This window comes from Palaemon carinicauda, chromosome 41, assembly GCF_036898095.1.
Source record: "Palaemon carinicauda isolate YSFRI2023 chromosome 41, ASM3689809v2, whole genome shotgun sequence".
Taxonomy (NCBI): Eukaryota; Metazoa; Arthropoda; class Malacostraca; order Decapoda; family Palaemonidae; genus Palaemon; species Palaemon carinicauda.
The window spans coordinates 26,252,461-26,270,094 of record NC_090765.1 but is presented as its reverse complement, the minus strand read 5'-3'; the positions used below and the strand labels follow the sequence as shown (position 1 = coordinate 26,270,094).

The window sequence follows — 17,634 nt, the reverse complement described above, 5'->3', positions numbered from 1 at the left end:
CCACCCTCTATTTGTAGAGTATTACCTTTCCCCATATTCTTACATATAGTAGTATTATACAGTAAACTTATGTATTTATGAAATTTTTTATTGTGTAAAGTGCATACAGTAAACATTGTATAAACAGTTAAACATTATAAAAAGTTATTTAATCATAAGTTTTAATCTTATACTGATTCCTTCTCTCTCTCACTATCTCTCACAAAGTATGAGGTTCTAACCCTGGAAAAGTAGCGTTGCGTCAGATCCGCATCAAAATTTTTTTTGTTTCTGCGCATAGACGTCTAGCACGATCTCGCTTGTATTCTGGGGACGGTTAGTCGTTCACTAGCCTCAGTGGAAGCAACACCTGTATCACCTCCGCTCCACTGCCTTCACCAGCTATTGCCCTCCAAAGTTGTAAATGGTGCATATCTAATACCACGTTACCTTAACTAAGGTAAGTCACGCAATTTCAAAAGTTGTACATTTTATTTTAATGCATTATCACTTAGTGAAATAATTTTATTGTGTTTATTGGAAAATATCATTGAATGGTGTGGCAACCCATACCAATCACCATACTGGATTGGAGGGCAGCAAACATGTGATTTTCAGGCTAATATATCTCTCTCTCTCTCTCTCTCTCTCTCTCTCTCTCTCTCTCTCTCTCTCTCTCTCTCTCTCTCTTTTTTTTTTTCCAGATTTCAGCATGGCAAAGTGAAGCCTGACGGAGCAGGAGTATTTACAGGTCCTTTTTACCACAATAAATGGATACACACTGTACAGAGAGAGCTAGGACCAGCTGGTTGGAGAGATAGGTAGTGGCACAAAGCACTCCCAATGTAAAGGAGCACAGGCTATTTGAAATAATCGCTCAACATGAATTTTATCGCGATTATAAGAATTTCCATTTGACAGGTACAATAATGTTCTTATGCGTATGAAACTGAAGTCGTGAAGCAAGAACCTACAATAAACGAGGGCCGACTGTACTTTGAGTTTTGTTAGGATTCAACTTTATGCCCCATAATTTGTGCCATGCACTAATTTTAGCTAGATCTATATTAAGGGATTCAGCAACCCTAGATCTACATTCAGGAGATGGAATTGATCCAAGAGAGTAGCATCAACTGCATTTGCAACAAGCCTGTTTCATAGGCCAAACTACATGTCATGTGTATACATTATGAAAAGCAATGGACCAAGAACACTACCCAGAGGATCACCAGATATCATATTCCTATACTCACAATGGAGCCCAATCCACAACAACTCTGCAACCTATTACTTTCAGTAATGATGCTAAGAAAAGACCCACCCACTCCCAACTATTTGAGTTTGAAAACAAGGGCCTCATGATTAACACGGTCAAGGGCAGCCCTAAAATCAAGGCCAATCATACAAACTTCCAGACAACACTTAAGGAATTTCTGTACAGCATTGGAGATTGTAAGAAGGGCATCACATGCTACAAGGCCTTAATGAAAGCCAAATTGCAAACTGGTGAACAGATGATAACCTTCAACATACTTATTTAAAAGTTTTGCCAAAAGATGTTAAAAATTTTCAGACAATATGGGAGTTATGGAAATTGGGTGGTAGGTTAATCAGCAGGACTCGGCCTACCACAAATGCATTTACATAATAGAATAACATTACCAATTCTCCAATAAGTATTAAAAGAGCCTCTTTTTACTAACTTGCACAAAATAACTGATAAATTTGTAGCTAAGAAATCTGCGGTCTTTATAAAAAACAAAGAAAAAATACCCATTGGGTTTACACCTCCATAAGCATCAAGGTTCATTAAGAGAGCTTTAATTTCACAAGATCGAAAAGCAAAACTAGTTAGTTAATCCTCAAGAAAAAAGGAATGAGGAAGATCAGTTTCCCATTACTCTGCTTACTAACAAACACATCAGCCTAAAGGGTTGCCTTTTCAAGCGTGTTTAAATTATACAACGTGAAATTCTTTGTGTAATAAATAAAAACTTCATTTCTGGGTCGACCTGTGGCGCCCAGTGAAAAGAAGTCCTTCTTGTATATCTTTTCTGATAAAACCTTCCAATTATACCAGAGAAAGATAAAAGCATGGAATGCTGAGGTTACAACCCTCGCGCGAGCACCTTTTGGGTGTCGTGTATAAAGCAAAGGCGCGTGAAATCCACTATTCACAGGTTCAAGTTTTGATGTTATTTTTATTATTATTATTATTATCATTATTACTAGCTAAGCTACAACCCTATTTGGAAAAGCAAGATGCTATAAGCCCAAGGGCTCCAACATGGAAAAATAGCACAGTGAATAGAGTAAATAAGGAAATAAATAAATGATATAAGAAGTAATGAAAAAATAAAATAAAATATTTCAAAAACATTAACAACATTAAAACAGATATTTGATATATAAACTATAAAAGGACTGTTCAACATAAAAAAAATTTGCAGCGAGTTTGAACTTTTGAAGTTAAACAGGAAATAAATTTTTCACCCATCGATGGCTGAGGTCTTAAATCACTCACACCTGTCAAGCTTTTTATTTCATTCTGACCATTGATAAATGATTAACAAATTGCAGGGGACTAGAAATTATAGTGGGACATATTTCATGTTTTCATCTTATGCTATTTCTAAAGATATTTCTTTAAAAAGAATATAATTTTTCTGTTAAGAAATGAGAGATAAGAGGAAATATATTTCTTTATGAAATCAATAAAATCTTCTTTAAGGGCAGGTGTCTATATTATTATACAGAAAATTTTATTCCTACGTACAATTTTATTTCTTTTTATGTATGCAGTAATGTAAACAAACTTAAATGTGTTTACTTTTTTAATTAAATTTACTTATTCAAACTAAAATACTGGTGTTACTTTATTATACAAGAAGGAATAACATATTTAAATGAAATATTAAAATATCATAACTGGCAAGTATCAAACCAATTCTGTACAGGAATCCGAGTTTCTTGCTTATCTAGATGATTTTAAGTGCTAGTACTTTTTGCATTTTCAGTTACTTTATTGATATACTGTACATGTGTTTAAATGAAAATTTAGTAGAGTAACAGCAGAAGTACGAGAATACAGTGGCTTAGAGAGGCGACGATGCTGAAGAGGGTGAAGTGGTCATGAGTCTATAAATTAGAACTTTTGGACGAAAGCGTTGATTTGGAACTAGATGTCAACTCATGTGGATTGGACAAAACACATGACCAAGTCGATAGTTTGGCATTAATATGTCACAAAAGTTATTTCCTGGTAGCACCAAAGGATGTGTTCATTATTTTCTGTCTCAATGATTGCTTGATCAGTTCATATTGACAACATTGTCATGAACCTGGATAGTGAGCTCCCTTACAATGAAAACAAATTTCATCTCCTAAACAATCTGTAGTGGTTATGAAATTTACAATGGGTAAAACAACTTATGCCATTAGTGCATTTCATATCAATGTGGCGAATATCATAACATTGGACAGGTCAAAGATATAATTTTCTAAGAAATATTGAGTAAGATTTTTATATTATCTGGCAAATATGGACCAAGAAGCCCCAGGAGACTGATCGATAGGCGTTACATGTACAGTATGTGATTCCTGCTGTTTCTCTCCGTGTGAGGGAGAGACAGTTCTATCCCAAGTGTCCCCATGACTTCCTCACCAAAGACGAAGACTAAGATGACCTCGAGAGATGGCGAGATAACACAGAGGAAACCTTAGGGTGGTCTTTCTTCTCATCACACATTGCTAGTTGGGATGAAAGGATTCCAGCCTTCCAGTTTACCAACAGTGACATCACTCAGAGGAGAGAGATCCTAGGAACTCTAAGAGACAGTACCAACAGGAGATATGTCTGTAGCGCCTCCTGGACATGGAAGTTTCATTTCAGCTTGGTGGCAGCAGACACACCTTCCCATTTGCATGAGAATAAACAGCACCAGGAATGTTGTCAAATGGGAATATGAAAGTGCTTATCAGTAGGTTACACATACAACTGCCAATCAGCTACACTTATCAGGAAAACTGCAAAACCTTTCTTCACCGTTAATATCTTTTGCACACAACAAACAGCCATCAATTAACTAAACAAATGAAAAAGATTAAAACAGCTGCCTGACGGCACCAGAAGTACTCACTGGTGCTCACCAGTGGTTGAAGACCACCACCTGCCTGTAACTATATATACCTTGTTATAAATCTTAAAAGCCTAGTTCCAGCTATACTGAAAGCATAATCCTATGAAAAGATGAGGGTTTGTATCTGTGTAGGAACAAACTTCTTATATAATATTGAAAATATAGGTAACACTTTAAAAATAGCGGGAAACAACTGAAACTACTTGCCTCTAACACAAGGACTACCAGGTTGGTGGAATATATCCCCACTAAGAGCTGTGCTTGCAAGGTTAACAGTGGGATCATTTGGGATGTAGACACCCACCTCTCCAACACCCATCCACTCAACAGGTTCACTACCTGTGTACCTGAAAAAGGAGCAAGTTGCATTCATGTACTGCAAAACTTTTAAATATTGCTTTGGTCTCTTTTTGGTGCCATTCCATATTCTGAAGGAAAAAGGACGTAAGTATGTACGTATAGAATTCCTGAATACAATATTCTTCTTAAAAATAATTAGCCAAAGACATTAGGAACTCTTGTCTTTCGAAAATTTGAAATATCAGTGTTTCTACTTCATTTCAAGATTGAGAATGTCATTAAGATTAAAGTACTATACTAGGTCTAATAAAATTTTAATTTTTCCTTTCAAAACTTGATACACATTTTATGCCCATAATATATTAACTCTAGATTTTCACACTCACACATGCTGAAACTCTAAAATACTGTATCTGAATTTGAAGATCCGGACATGTTAATATTTTTCATATAATTTCACTATTCTTTTGATTTTTTCTTCCCCGCCTTTCTCTCATCACATATTTTACCAATTTAGGAAACAAGCATTGTTGTGAAATTCTATCCAAATATAAAAAATTTAACTAGAAAGGGCACTAGGTAGAGCGCATACCTTTGCCACTGCCAAACCGGATAAATATGGCCAGGTAATGACAAAACCCGCACTTTCTGCAAGTTCATTGATGCCATTGAGCTTTGACCCCAACTGCTAACAAGGATAATGACATCACTATATAATGTTGCATATCAAAAGATAGGCAATTGAATTATGCCCATTTAGCACTAGTTTCATGCAAACTAAATAAAAATTGGTCACGCTATGGCAAAGGAGCGTTTGACTTTTTCGTGACCTTGTCCTTGACTTTTGACCTAATCATTCCCAAATTATGATAAAGTTGACCTTGGCAGGCAAAATGTTTTTGAGTTATATAAATCACAAACACACAGACAGACATACAAAAAAATAAATAAACACCAATCCAAACATAAACTTCGCAACGAAGTTGGCAAAGGTAAAAAAGCAATTTGTATTTTTCATAGCTATACAAATCGGATTCTCATAATATAAGAGATAATACAGGACAAACAGGAAAACTGTTTGGTCAATAGCAAAGAGTTAAGGTAACAAAAAGGGGGGGATTTAATAAACGGACTTGGGTTTGTATGACTAGCAGAAATACAAAGTATTTCTAAGGTTATTTGATCTATGTGAAACAGGAAACTCCCTCTTTGGTGAGAGACAGTTCTTATAAATCTCACTGGAAGGTTCTTTTCCTTAGTGGAATCATCCTCCTTTCTAAACCCCTATAGAATTAAGGAAAATTACAGTCCTCTAACCTCCTGACCAGCTAATAATAAAAGCCATTACGGCCTGGGTCAAAACTAGTTGATGGGACACCAGTACTAAGTTAGGATAAAAATCTATTTTACCATGAAGGGAAGATGTTGGAAATGTATAACAAACATAAGAAAATGATTTGGTAGGCATGTGTCCTTCTTTTCCCATGTAAAGGAGGATGGGAGATTTACTTCCTTACAGACCCTGACTATGAAGAAATGCTGGTAATTATGAAGCTTACTAAGATCAGACATATGGCACAGCATGTAACAGTCATAGCTGCTGCCCTCCGTGAAAGGGGCAAAAGGGAAGAAGCAGAAGAGCCAGTCATTCTGACAATCATTCAAGACATGCTGTAAGCACTACCTAAGATGAGATGCTTAATTATCGCAATTTCTTATAGATGTTGGGGTTGCCTATACATTACAATACAGTATACACAAACCTGAGACCAACCCGAGTCACATAGTAACTACCAAGTATAGAGTTCAGAGCTGAGGATATTAAAGGCACAAGAATTCTCTTTTTAAACAATAAAAAAAGATATAATAAAAATTTTCATTTATCCATGTCTTAACAGTTTTATAGCTTAATATCAAGTGAATGTAAGTTTCAGCATTAAATACGGTGATTGGACTAAAGTCCAGTATAGTATGAAAAGGGTTCTTTCTTCTATGTCCAGCGTCATCCCTGATAAAGGTGTGGGCTTATGTGAAAGGGGCATAAGGATTACTATCCTCCTCTATTTCGTAATATAGGTGTCAGTTCCCACACTTCTTACAAGGGAGTGTGTGTTGTAACCATGACACCAATACAAACCAATGCTTATACATTCAGCCCAAACTAATTACAGGTAACCTTTGCCTTCAACCATCTGCTACTAGTCCATCAAGGAGCCAGAGGATTTTAAACCACTTGTTGTACAGCCACCACAAGACCAATGGAGAATGTCTCCATGTTCCTCTGGGTCACGTCTTACAGGTAGTGGGCAATGAAGGTCGCCTGACACTGACCAGCTTGCAATACCTACACCACAGAGTAGTTTCTTTTGAACTCGAGGGACGTTGCAATACCCCTAACATTATGAGTAATCATGTTGAAGGAGGGTCGGGATTCAATGCCAGGTCAATGAACCTGCAAATCCAAGCAGAGATGGTGTTCTTCGGGACCCTCTTCTCGACGTTCCCCGTGCTGACATAGTGTGCTGACAGTCAGGGGCGAGCTGCTAATGTTCCTTTGAGGTAACACCTCAAACTTCTTACTGGGCATAATAACAGTTGAACTGCATCATCGGTTACAGTACGAAGACTCCCAATCCGGAAGGAAACGAATCTAGGATACGCTACTTCAGATTTTGAGTCTTGGCTATAAACTCAGGGATAATGTCGAGAATTACCTTCCCCTATCCCCTTGAATGGGCAATATCATAGGAAAGACCATGCAGTTCACTCACTCTTTTAGCTAAAGCCAAGGTGAGTAGGTACACCATCTTCAAAGTGAGGTGGCAATTTGTTGCCTGGCGTAATGGCTTGAAGGGAGCACCCTTCAAAGATTGAAAGGACGAGAAGCACATTCCATAGAGGTCTAACTTACGAAGGGGGGCAGGTAAGCTAGTAGCTTTGTATAAGGAGAGAAATATTGACTCTTCAGTTTAAAGGCAAGGCTCGAGGCTGAACATTAGCTTTTTACTGCAAACATTTCTTCCTGAAGATGCACAAGGAACTCTGCTATTGTGGAATAGTAGCATTGAGGGGAGAGATACCCCTTTCACGACACCAACCACAGAAGACAGTCCACTTATCCAAGTAGACTGAAGCTGAAGATCATTGAAGGTGTCCAGCCATCAGTTGCGAAAATCCTCTCTGATTGAGGAGGTACTGGGTAGTTTCCAGACGTGAATTCATAGCAAAGCTACGGCTTTGTGAAAGATGTTCGTGTGTGACTGTTTGAGTAGATCGTGTCACAGAGGGAGTTTTCTCGGAAGTTTCGTCAGGAGTTGCAGAAGGTCTGGGAACCACTCTGTGTGATGCTATAGTGGAGCTATGAGAGTTATACAGGGATTGACTGATGCTCTGACTTGTTGAGTATTCTTCTCAACAGACAGAACGGGGGGAAAGGCGTAAACATTGATGTTGTCCTACCATTGTTGGAATGCATCTTGCCAAAGAGCCTAGGGATCCAGTGCTGGGGAACAGTAAGGTGGGAGCCTGAAGTTCAGGGATGTTGTGAACAACTCCACAGTCGGGGAACCCCACAAATTTAGGACTTTGTTGGCTATTAGATGATTTAAAGACCACTCGAAGCCCACTACCCGAGTCGCTCTGCTCAGATTGTTTGCAAGAACACTCCTCTTGCCCAGAATGAAGCGGGCCAATAGGGACACTGAGTTGTATTCTGCCCATCTCAGTATCTCTACTGCTAGATGGCATAGGGCTATAAAAAGGTACAGCCTTGTTTGTTTATGAAAGCCACTACAGTGGTGTTGTTGCTCATCAAAACTACAAAGTGACCCACCAGGAACTGCTGGAACAGTTGGAGTCCTCCTAGGAAGGCTGCCCTTATCTCTAAGAGATTTATGTGGTGGCACCCTTCGGACTTGAACAAAAGGCCGGAGGCCGTGTGGTGTACTTTGGTTACATCTGAATAGCGAATCAACTCGGAGAAGAACGAGAAGGCCGACACCCCTGCCAAGGTTCTCGTCTGCCACCCACCACCTGAGGTCCATCTGCTCCTCTAGTTCTATAGGGACTAGAATGTCTGGGGAACTGCTGGTCTGATTCTACCTGGAGTTCAGCTCCCATTGGAGATATTGAATCCTGAGGCGGTTGTTGGGCACTAAACAGGCCAGGGATGATCGGTGACCTATTAGAGACAACTATCGCTAGGCTGAAAGCTCTTCACTTCTGAAGAAGGGTCTCGCCACCTTCTTAGGCCTCTGTATCCTGTTGTATGATGAAAAGACATCCCCCTACTGTGGATAAGCAGGGGGATGACCTCTCCTAGCGTTTGCAGTTTTTACCGCCACTTCTCTGGTGTTTGCCTCCACAGATGGACTTGCTGCCTTTCCCATCCTTAACAGGAAAGGGCTTCTTAGATACCTTAAGTTTGGGGATGCCTGCCGTTTTCTTCGATGACACTTTTCCTTGGCTGGTGGTCTGTAGGGCCGAGCTGTAAGGGTCCTATGAAGGAGGGAGTCCGTGTTGCACTTCCTCCACCTCTCCACAGCCTGCTCTACGTCCCTATGCTCAAAGAGGAAGGACCCCTCCATGGAGGAAGTTCGAAGCCTAGTGATCTCAGTGTTCGGAAACTGCTGGTGAAATCTCTCGGCCACTGCATCCCTATGTTTCAGAATGGTGTTGGCCCAAAGGGTCACTACCTGGTGGGCCAGAAACTCAATGGTGCGAATGCCCGAGAGGGAAGAAAGGTCTCCAAGGCCTTCCTGGTATGATCCTTAGAGAAATCCCCGGTTCGCACCAGGAAACCTATCATTCCTAACCAATGATCTAGCCACGAAGTAGCCTGCATGGCATACTTCGCAACCTTTTCTTGGTTCAGGATCTCAGACGCTGAGAAAGAGACCTGACACAAAGACAGCCTCTCAAGAGACTCCATTGATCAGCTCTTCCAAAGAGTAGTGGGGTGACATAGTCGAGACTGCCTCATCCATGATGTCGTAATATCTTCTCTGGCTAACACCCGAAGGTGGGAGGAGTTTAGGGGACGAGGAAGAGCGGAAAGACTCATGAGATAGAAGACAACTGGGAGGCGATCTTATGCCGGACACCCTTCAATCCCCCGGACCAGGGCAGGGATGCACTGGTCTTAGGAGGCTTTTGGGTGCCCTCTTGAAGGGCTGTTTCAGGATCAGATCACTGGTTAAAGGCCCTCATGATAACCAAAACCGGCCGAAAGCCGTGTTCTGACTCTCTTTGGTCATTGTCTGAAGCTGGGCTGGCAGCAGGATCTTCATCCACCACCAATGACTGACCCCGGGGTGGGTCGTGGTAGTCAACAGGAAGACTGACTCAGCTCCTGGAGGACGACTTGGGAATTGTCTTAAGAGTCCTTAGATTCCCTTCTAGTAGGGAATAAAGGCTCTAGGGCAAAAGGTCTCGATGAAGTGACCTCCTCGGTAGGAAAAGAACAAGGAGCTGAAGGCGAGGCTGTTCTCTCTTTGAGGTCTTTCCGTCAGAAACGGGAGAGAAGAGTCCAACACTGACTCTTCCCTCTGGAAGCCTCTAGCAACAGTGGGTGAGGCATCAAGGAGCTGAGACGATGATGAAACCTCAGAGGAGGAGACCTTATTGGGAAATCCCCTCTTCCTCTTCAGGGGGAAGTAGTCATGGTCCTAAGTCCCGAATCGGCTGGCACCACTTGGGCTTCTGACGGGCATACTGGAAGTCACGGGGCAAAGGCTTGAGATACCACCATGACCAGGGCATTGAACAACAGCTGCTTACTCGATGAAGTGCTCTCCGAGAGATCCTCTGAAGGGAAAGAGGTAGAAAAGTCATTTGGAGCTGTCTCGACACCAGATGCTGTCGATTTTGGGATTGTAGGAGTCGATTCCCTTCTAAAGGGAGGTAGCTTAGGAATCATAAAACCCTGCAACTTTCCCTCCTCTTCCTTCCCCGCCAGTTGCAACGTTACGCGTTTGCGGGGAGGGGAGTGAGGCGATGAAGAACGATTGTAAGTAAACCTTCCTTTCTTAGAGGCCACAACCATCGCTTTCGGGGGTTGTAGTAGGCGATCCTCTCTTGTCAGAAGATGAGGTGGTCACTGACGCATTGAAGAGCGACAAGAAAACTCCTGCTCTAGAAGCGACAATCGATGGTTAGAAGGTTGAAAGGAGTGAGTGTGTTCCCACGTTGCTGAGTGATAGCATGGTAACATTGGGTCGAACGGTACCACTGTACGATAGGCAGGACGATTTGACGATGATCCCTTAGAAGGCGACTCACGCGTCGCTGGTCAAGAAGGTTGAACAGGTGAGCAAACGCATTCCACCGGAGAGCGATGCGATGGCTTAAAAACGAGTGAACGCTGGTTCAATGGATGATCAAGCGTCTCTCAAAATGGAGAAGGTCTACAAGCCTCGTGAATGCGTTGGGGAGAACGCCACCGCATGGGAGATCGCTGACGACCAGGTGAACGTTGCCGAACGCGAACACTGACGACCCGGCGATCGCTGAGAAGCAGGTGAATGCTGGTGGGCCAGCAAACGCAGGTGAGCGCTGCCGCGTAGGCAAACTGCGGTGCGGGGGAATGGTGGCGGGCTGATGAATGGGGCCAAGCAGGGGACTGTTGACAGGCCGGCGATTACTAACGAGGAAGCGATTCCTGCGTTGTTGGCGATTCTCGTGTAGCGAACGATTCACAAGATAACGATACAGGAGGAGTACGAGACGTTCGATATAGATGGTCAGCTGGAAGAGGCAATTCACGTGTAACCCCACATTCAGGTGGTGCACGAGAAGTCGCACTTTGACATTGGTCAGGCGACTGACGAGCTAGACGCGTTGGTGTAGACGTAGCTTGATCCCGATGGTCGGGTGATTTATACGTAGAAAGCGTCGGAGAAGACGATTCACGAGTAACCAACCGTACCGGTGGTACACGAGAAAACGCTCATTGCCGTTGATCAAATGGAACATGATTATGATGATGATGGTCAGGCGATTTACGAGGTGAACGCGTGGGTGATTCACACTCTTCTGAACGATGGAGAGACCGTCGATTAGGAAAATGAGGTGCAAGAGCCTGGTGAGATGTGGAGAGACGAGAGGAGGTCGAAGACGGAGGCGAAGGTCAAATAACCTCTTCTGCAGAAGACTGAGGAGGAGTGGAAGCGAGAAGACGTCTCTTGGCCGAAGGAGCAAGACCACCTTGCAGGCGGCGAGGAGGACGGACACAGCAAGGTAGCCTGCCGCCGACGTGACAATGAAGGAGTGTGGGATCAGCAGGCCTCCGAAGAGGAGTCTCTATGTTTGACCTTTTACTATGAAGGGAAACACTCGTCGGAGAGACATGCCACGGACTTAGCTCTCCCCCTGCAGGATGTTTGTCAGGGAAAGGAGAGAAGACCTCGGCAGCAGATGATAGTAAAGCGGACATAGCCGCAGGAGCAGCAGACGGAACAGCTGACGAGCACTCCGACACCACAGTGTCAACAACTGACAAAGGGTCGACGTCCGACAATAACTCAGCATCCCGATGAAAAAACTGCAGTAACGCTTACTTCATAGGATCACCAGGCAACCCCAACGATGGCCAGACCTGTAAAAGAGGAGAAAGAGACAGCCTCACTTGGGGTGAGAGCCAGGACAACCACACTAGGGGAGGTTGTACCGTCTCTCAAGGACCAAGGTTGGCCGGGAGTTAAATGGCATACGCTACTACTCGTCAGCTCCCCGGAAGAAGGTCAGAAGACAGGGAGAAGCCTTGGGTTTCTTCTGTTTCGAAGCATCCTTCGTAGGAGAAGAGTCCCGCTCAGACTTCTTCTTTTGCCTACGCCCATACCTGGGAGGAAGACCACTCCCGACATTCAACACACTTGTTATCAATATCACAGCACTGTCCTCTGCAGACAAGGCAAAGGCTTTGGGATCTGTTTCCACATCAGACATGAATTTCCTGCAGGTGCAGCCTTCAATGATGGCAGTCCAAAATTTGGAAAGGATGAAGGTCGGTGACAACCACACTCCATCTGAGCCAAAAGTAAAGTGAGTGCAATCACCGGTGTGTGATTGGGAGGGGTAGCAGGCTAACCCCCCTACCCTCCGCTAACTAAAGGGATGGGTAGTTAACTCCCGCTAAATTTTAATGGCTCGTTCTTTCAGCTTTCGCCAAAAGTATACAGTATCCATATAAATAGCGTTATTTTTTCATTCCAGTTACGGAACAAAAAGGGATTCTTGTGAGAAGCATGCTTCTTATTACGGCAACACATGCGTCCCACAAGGAGGGTGTGAGAGGCATTCTAACATTAAGCATGTCTCTTCCCTTGGTGGGGAGATCCAGCTAAGGAGAGCTCGCGTGAATCCATGGGATCACATGAAGCCTTGTTACTTGTGAAGTGCTCAAGTGTGAGCGCAGCCGATGCTCGCAAGTGTACCAGGATTACGCTAAGCACAGATGAAGTGTGGCTTGCTGGGTTTCCAATCTAGTCAGAAAAGGTTGTGCAAGCAAAGCAGTGCATTCATTGGTAAACGATGATTCAAAGTCAAAATACTACGTACTCAGAGACATATTGCTCTCAAGTGCGAGAGCATTATGGTTGATGGCATGTGTAAATATGGTGAGTGAGTGGAGACTCGCACTGACTTTATCAAGGCAAGTATAAAGAATGGGTTGACACTCAAGGATACCGAGACCCACACATGACCCAACCAAAGGATAGTCTCCATTCGGGAAGGAGAGTTCGTTCCTCCTGATATCGTCGTCTTCCGAACTTGTAAGGGGTTGGACAATCAGTTAGTCTGTCTAAAGGGCTGTGTCATAAGATGCTATAGATTATTCCCCTTCCACGTTATCAAGTCCAAAAGTTACAGAAAGACACTTTTAAAATGACAAATTCGAAGATAATTTGTATTTTTCCTAACCATACAAACCTTAGCTATTTACAAAGGGTTATTACTTTTAGCGTAGCTGAAATGGCGAGCCATTAGAATTTAACGAGGGTGTATTACCCCCGCGCTAGTTAGCGGGGGGGTAGGGGAGTGGTAGCTAGCTACCCCTCCTCCCCCTCACACACAGGTGAATACTCACTTTCACTTAGAGGTAGGACTTGTCTTGGGGGACAGGGCTGGCGGGCAAATATGTGTAAATAGCTAAGGTTTGTATGGTTAGGAAAAATACAAATTATCTTCGAATTTGTCATTTGTTCCGTAACCAAAATACAAACCACGCTATTTACAAAGGGTGACTTATCCCTTAGGAAGGGTGGAAAGTCCCCAGCCATACTGGCTTTGGCTTTACCCGGGGACTCAGAATCCGAGTGAGTCGCACTCGAGAAAAGGAGTCCCTGCACCTCACAAGTTCCTTGCTCTGCAAGGAACCATGTGGCCTACGTAAGCTTGTGTGTGAAGGAAGAAGTGTGACCCGTCTTAGGCAGTTGACCTGGAGTTCCAGAAGGAACTCTGGGTTAGGACGTTCCCAATACCACCTCGTCAGGGTATGGGGGACGCGACAGTATTGACTCAATACTCGGAACACAAGGAAGCATGGTTTACCTGCAGAGGTTTGAGGTCAGCTATGCAGAGACCAGGATGCTGCTTCCCCGTAGAGGGGATGATGAAGAAAGAAGTAAGGGCCAGACATACTTCTTTCGTTCATGCAGACTAAAACCTGATAACAATGCCCTCAACCTTCTGCTACCTGTCCAAAAAGGAGCCTGAGGTTAGACCAGCTGTTGTGTAGCCACCACAGAGCGATAGAAAACGTATCGAGACTCCTGTGGGTCACGCCCTGCAGGAAGCGGGCTGCGAAGGTCATCAGACGCTTCCAGACTCCAGCTTGTAGCACCTGCGTCATAGAGTAGTATTACTCGAAGGCGAGGGACGTTGCGATGTATCCAACATCGTGCTGTAGGGCGACGTGACGGGGGAGGGTCTGAAGACAGGTCGAGATGAATGTCCTTGAGTCCGGGCTGAAGAGGTATACTGATGACTCTCCCCCCATGTCCTCCTTGTGTTCCCAAATCGGCTGCAACTGAGGCCAAACTGCAGCTGTTCCCAGCGCTAAACTCTCGATTCCTTACTGGCAAGAAAGAGAAGGTCTTGGGACATCAGACACAGAATGGAGACTCGAAATCTTGAATGAATCGGACCGAAGGGTCGGGACCCTCAGATTCGGAGTCTAGCCAACAACTCAGGAGCAAGCCTGAATGTTGCCTTCCCTTCTTCCTTAGAAAGGGGGGAGTAGTAAGAGACCAAGAAGATTGCTTACACACTGGCCGTGGCCAGAGTGAGCAGAAGACCCAAGGCGGAATACAATCCGAGGCCTGTCGTAAAAGGGTCTTGAGAAGATCTCTTAAAGGACTAAAAGTCCGAGCCATGCTCCAAGTTGGAGGTCTTCCTCCGACTAGGGCAGGGACGATCGTAGCTTCGCATGAGCGAGGATAGATCCAGCAGGCAGGAAAAAGTTATTCCTTTAAGCCTGAAGGTCAGGGAAAGGCTGAGCGACAGGCTTCATTGCCGAGAGCGGAAAGGAGTTTCCTCCCGCCGAAAGGCAATAAGACCGTTATTGCTGGAGAAGAGGCCTCACGGGAAGAGGTATATCTCCCACGGCACCAACCACCTTAGACTCTTCACTTTGCCTGGGAGACCCCTGTGGATGACTATCGCAGATGACGCGACCTCCGTACCGCGACTGTAGCGGGTTGTCTCTTCTAGAGGAGGAAGCGTAGTGTCTCCAGGCATGAAGCCGAAGCGACGCCCCGGTTCGGGAGAGATGTTGCAGTGTGGTTGCTTGAGTAGTCTGCGCCGTGGGAGAAGCTCTCCCGGGAGTTCCGTCAGGGGAAGCAGAGGGTCCAGAAACCATTCTGCGCATAGTCCCAGTGGAGCTCTCCCATTGAAAGGTTGACAGACAACCTGGTTTTGTTGAGACCCATTGTCCGCAGACAAAAAGGAGGGAAGACGCAGGCGTCGACGTTGTCCCACCATCACCGGAATGCATCTTGCCAGAGTCTCGGGGTCTGAGACTGGGGGGAAGACTAGCGGAAGCTTGAGGTGTCGCGATCAGGTCCCCCAGACCAGCACTTGCTGGTTCCCCAAGGTCAAAGACCCCTAGGTACACTCTCTCTATGAGGCTCTGCTCGGATAGTCTGAGAGAAACATTCCCCTGCCTGGAATGAGAGAGCCGATGGTGGAATTGAGAGAATCTCAATCATCCCGGTATCTCTACTGCAAGATGTGAAGGTGTGAAAATGCGTCCCCTGCTGGTTAGAATGAAGTCGACGAGCTACGGGGCGACTTGGCAGGAGCTGTAGGATCTGAAGAGGGGCCAGACTAAGGCCCTTAAGCCTGCCTGAATGATGGAGAGGTATCCTTCAGGTCTTGACCATAGGCCTGGACCGGAACATGCCCCCCCCCCTTTCCTTTGACGAGTCCGAGAACCGCATCAAGAATGTGGGGAAAGGACGAGAATATCCACTACCATCAAGAGGCTCCATAGGTCAACACCCATTGCAGGTTTAATAGTTCCGCTGGTCCCATAGGGCCAGGGAGTCCGGTTAAACATTGCCTGAAGCCACCGGAACTTGGATCGCCCCACATGGAACTTATCCTGAGGCGACCGTTCGGACTATAGACGGGTCAATGAGGAAAGAAGAACTAGGAAACGTTCCAAGGTAGGGCTGAAAGCTCTGCTTGACTGAGAACAGGTACTGCAACTCTCCTCAGTCTTGCCACAGTCAACCAAAAGGAAGGCTCGGAGGATGTGGTAACAGAATCTGGCGTCCCCAGGTGGTCACCCATCCAAGTACCGACGTTGCTTAACCTCGCTGGACGGACGAGAAGCGGGGTTTCCAATGTGGTAAGGCGGTTGACTCAATATCATGGCCAGATACTCTAGATGTTGAGGCAGAGGAAGAGAAGGCTCCAAGCAAAATACCATGAGCCCACACTCATGGTCAGCATCCGGAAGCTTGTCCCGGCGCTGAAGAAGGTCGAAACCCGAGCCTACCGGAGTTGACCAGTCCTCCAAACAGCAGAGGAGGCGGAAGCCTGCACCTGAGCGGCCAAGAGGAAGGCAGGGAGAGTTCTCTGGGGAAACAAACCTGCTATGCCACGGCGGGATAGCCACACTGCATCATAAGCAGGAATACTTGCAGTCTAGGCTGAATTCGACGAGCACCCTGGAAGATGGATGGAATGGAGACTGAAAGTACCCGTCCTTCCGATCCAGGGTTAAAGGAGTCCTGTCGCCTCGTTACCAGTCTGATCGATTCTGCTGGTCTACGCTGGCCGAAGTTTGTTCGACAAACTTGATCAGGGCTGAGAGGTCGACTATGGACATCCCCTCTCAGATCCTTCCTTACAAGAAAGGATCGACTGAGGGGGCCGGGGGTGAAGCCGTCGATGATCCTAAGGAAGACCTTCGCCTAAGGTATGGATCATTCTGCCCAACCAGGCAACTCTGCTGACGCTATGGCATAGAGGTTCAGAGACACTGAATTCGCTGACAGAGACGGCAGGCGCGATATCCTTGGCTACTCACAGAGATTGTGCGGGAATGGGCATCAGGAAGCTGTCATTCGGATGAGTAACCTTAAGCATCCTCCCAGCGAAAAAACCTGCAATCCTAGAGTTCGTGAACTCCTTTTAGGACTATGCCCCCCCGGGGGAGTCTCCCGTGCCATCTGTTCCTGACAGGAGGAAACTGCAATTGGACACCTTGTCCCAGTTGTCGTAGCCGATAACTTAGGACGACGTGGTTGAAAGAAAAGGGCGCTGGAGCCCTGCAGAGTCTGGAAGAAAGCGCCTTGGAGGAGTGAAACCGGAAGTCGATTTACTCCACACAGCAGCTGTCTAAGTCTCTGTCCTTGGGCACAAACAAAACTCTTCTCAAGGATGGAAGGGTGTCTGAGGTCGTCGACCTCCACAGATGAGACACCCGAAGGAAGCCTTCAGTCAGCGCGCCCAGATGGTACAACATCGAGCTTGTCCGCAAGTAGATACTTAATGACGAAAGGCCAAGGTGCCTGAGCTCGAGAGGAGGAAAGTACCCTTGATCTTCCTGTAGCTTCCTTGAACCAAACCTCGGGCCGTAACCGAGGAGGGAAAGAACTTGGTAAGCTCCCAGAGGAAGAGGTAAGCAGTCACCCCTTGTCCGATGGAGAAATCTTGAACGGAAAGCCCCCCCGCCAAAAATCCTTCCAGGGCGGGAGAAGGAGAGGGG

The 17,634-nt window shown here is 45.3% G+C and overlaps 1 protein-coding gene across 4 annotated transcripts in view; it reads right to left on the bottom strand.

The window, feature by feature from the left end:
• Positions 1–17,634, bottom strand: part of LOC137632459 (TAF6-like RNA polymerase II p300/CBP-associated factor-associated factor 65 kDa subunit 6L) — a 59,998-nt gene that overhangs the window by 28,469 nt on the left and 13,895 nt on the right. For all 4 annotated transcript variants that reach the window (XM_068364393.1, XM_068364391.1, XM_068364390.1 and 1 more), the window contains exon 4: positions 4,326–4,465. In XM_068364393.1, the coding sequence (XP_068220494.1) occupies positions 4,326–4,465 (140 nt within the window). The remainder of the gene's footprint in view (positions 1–4,325; positions 4,466–17,634) is intronic.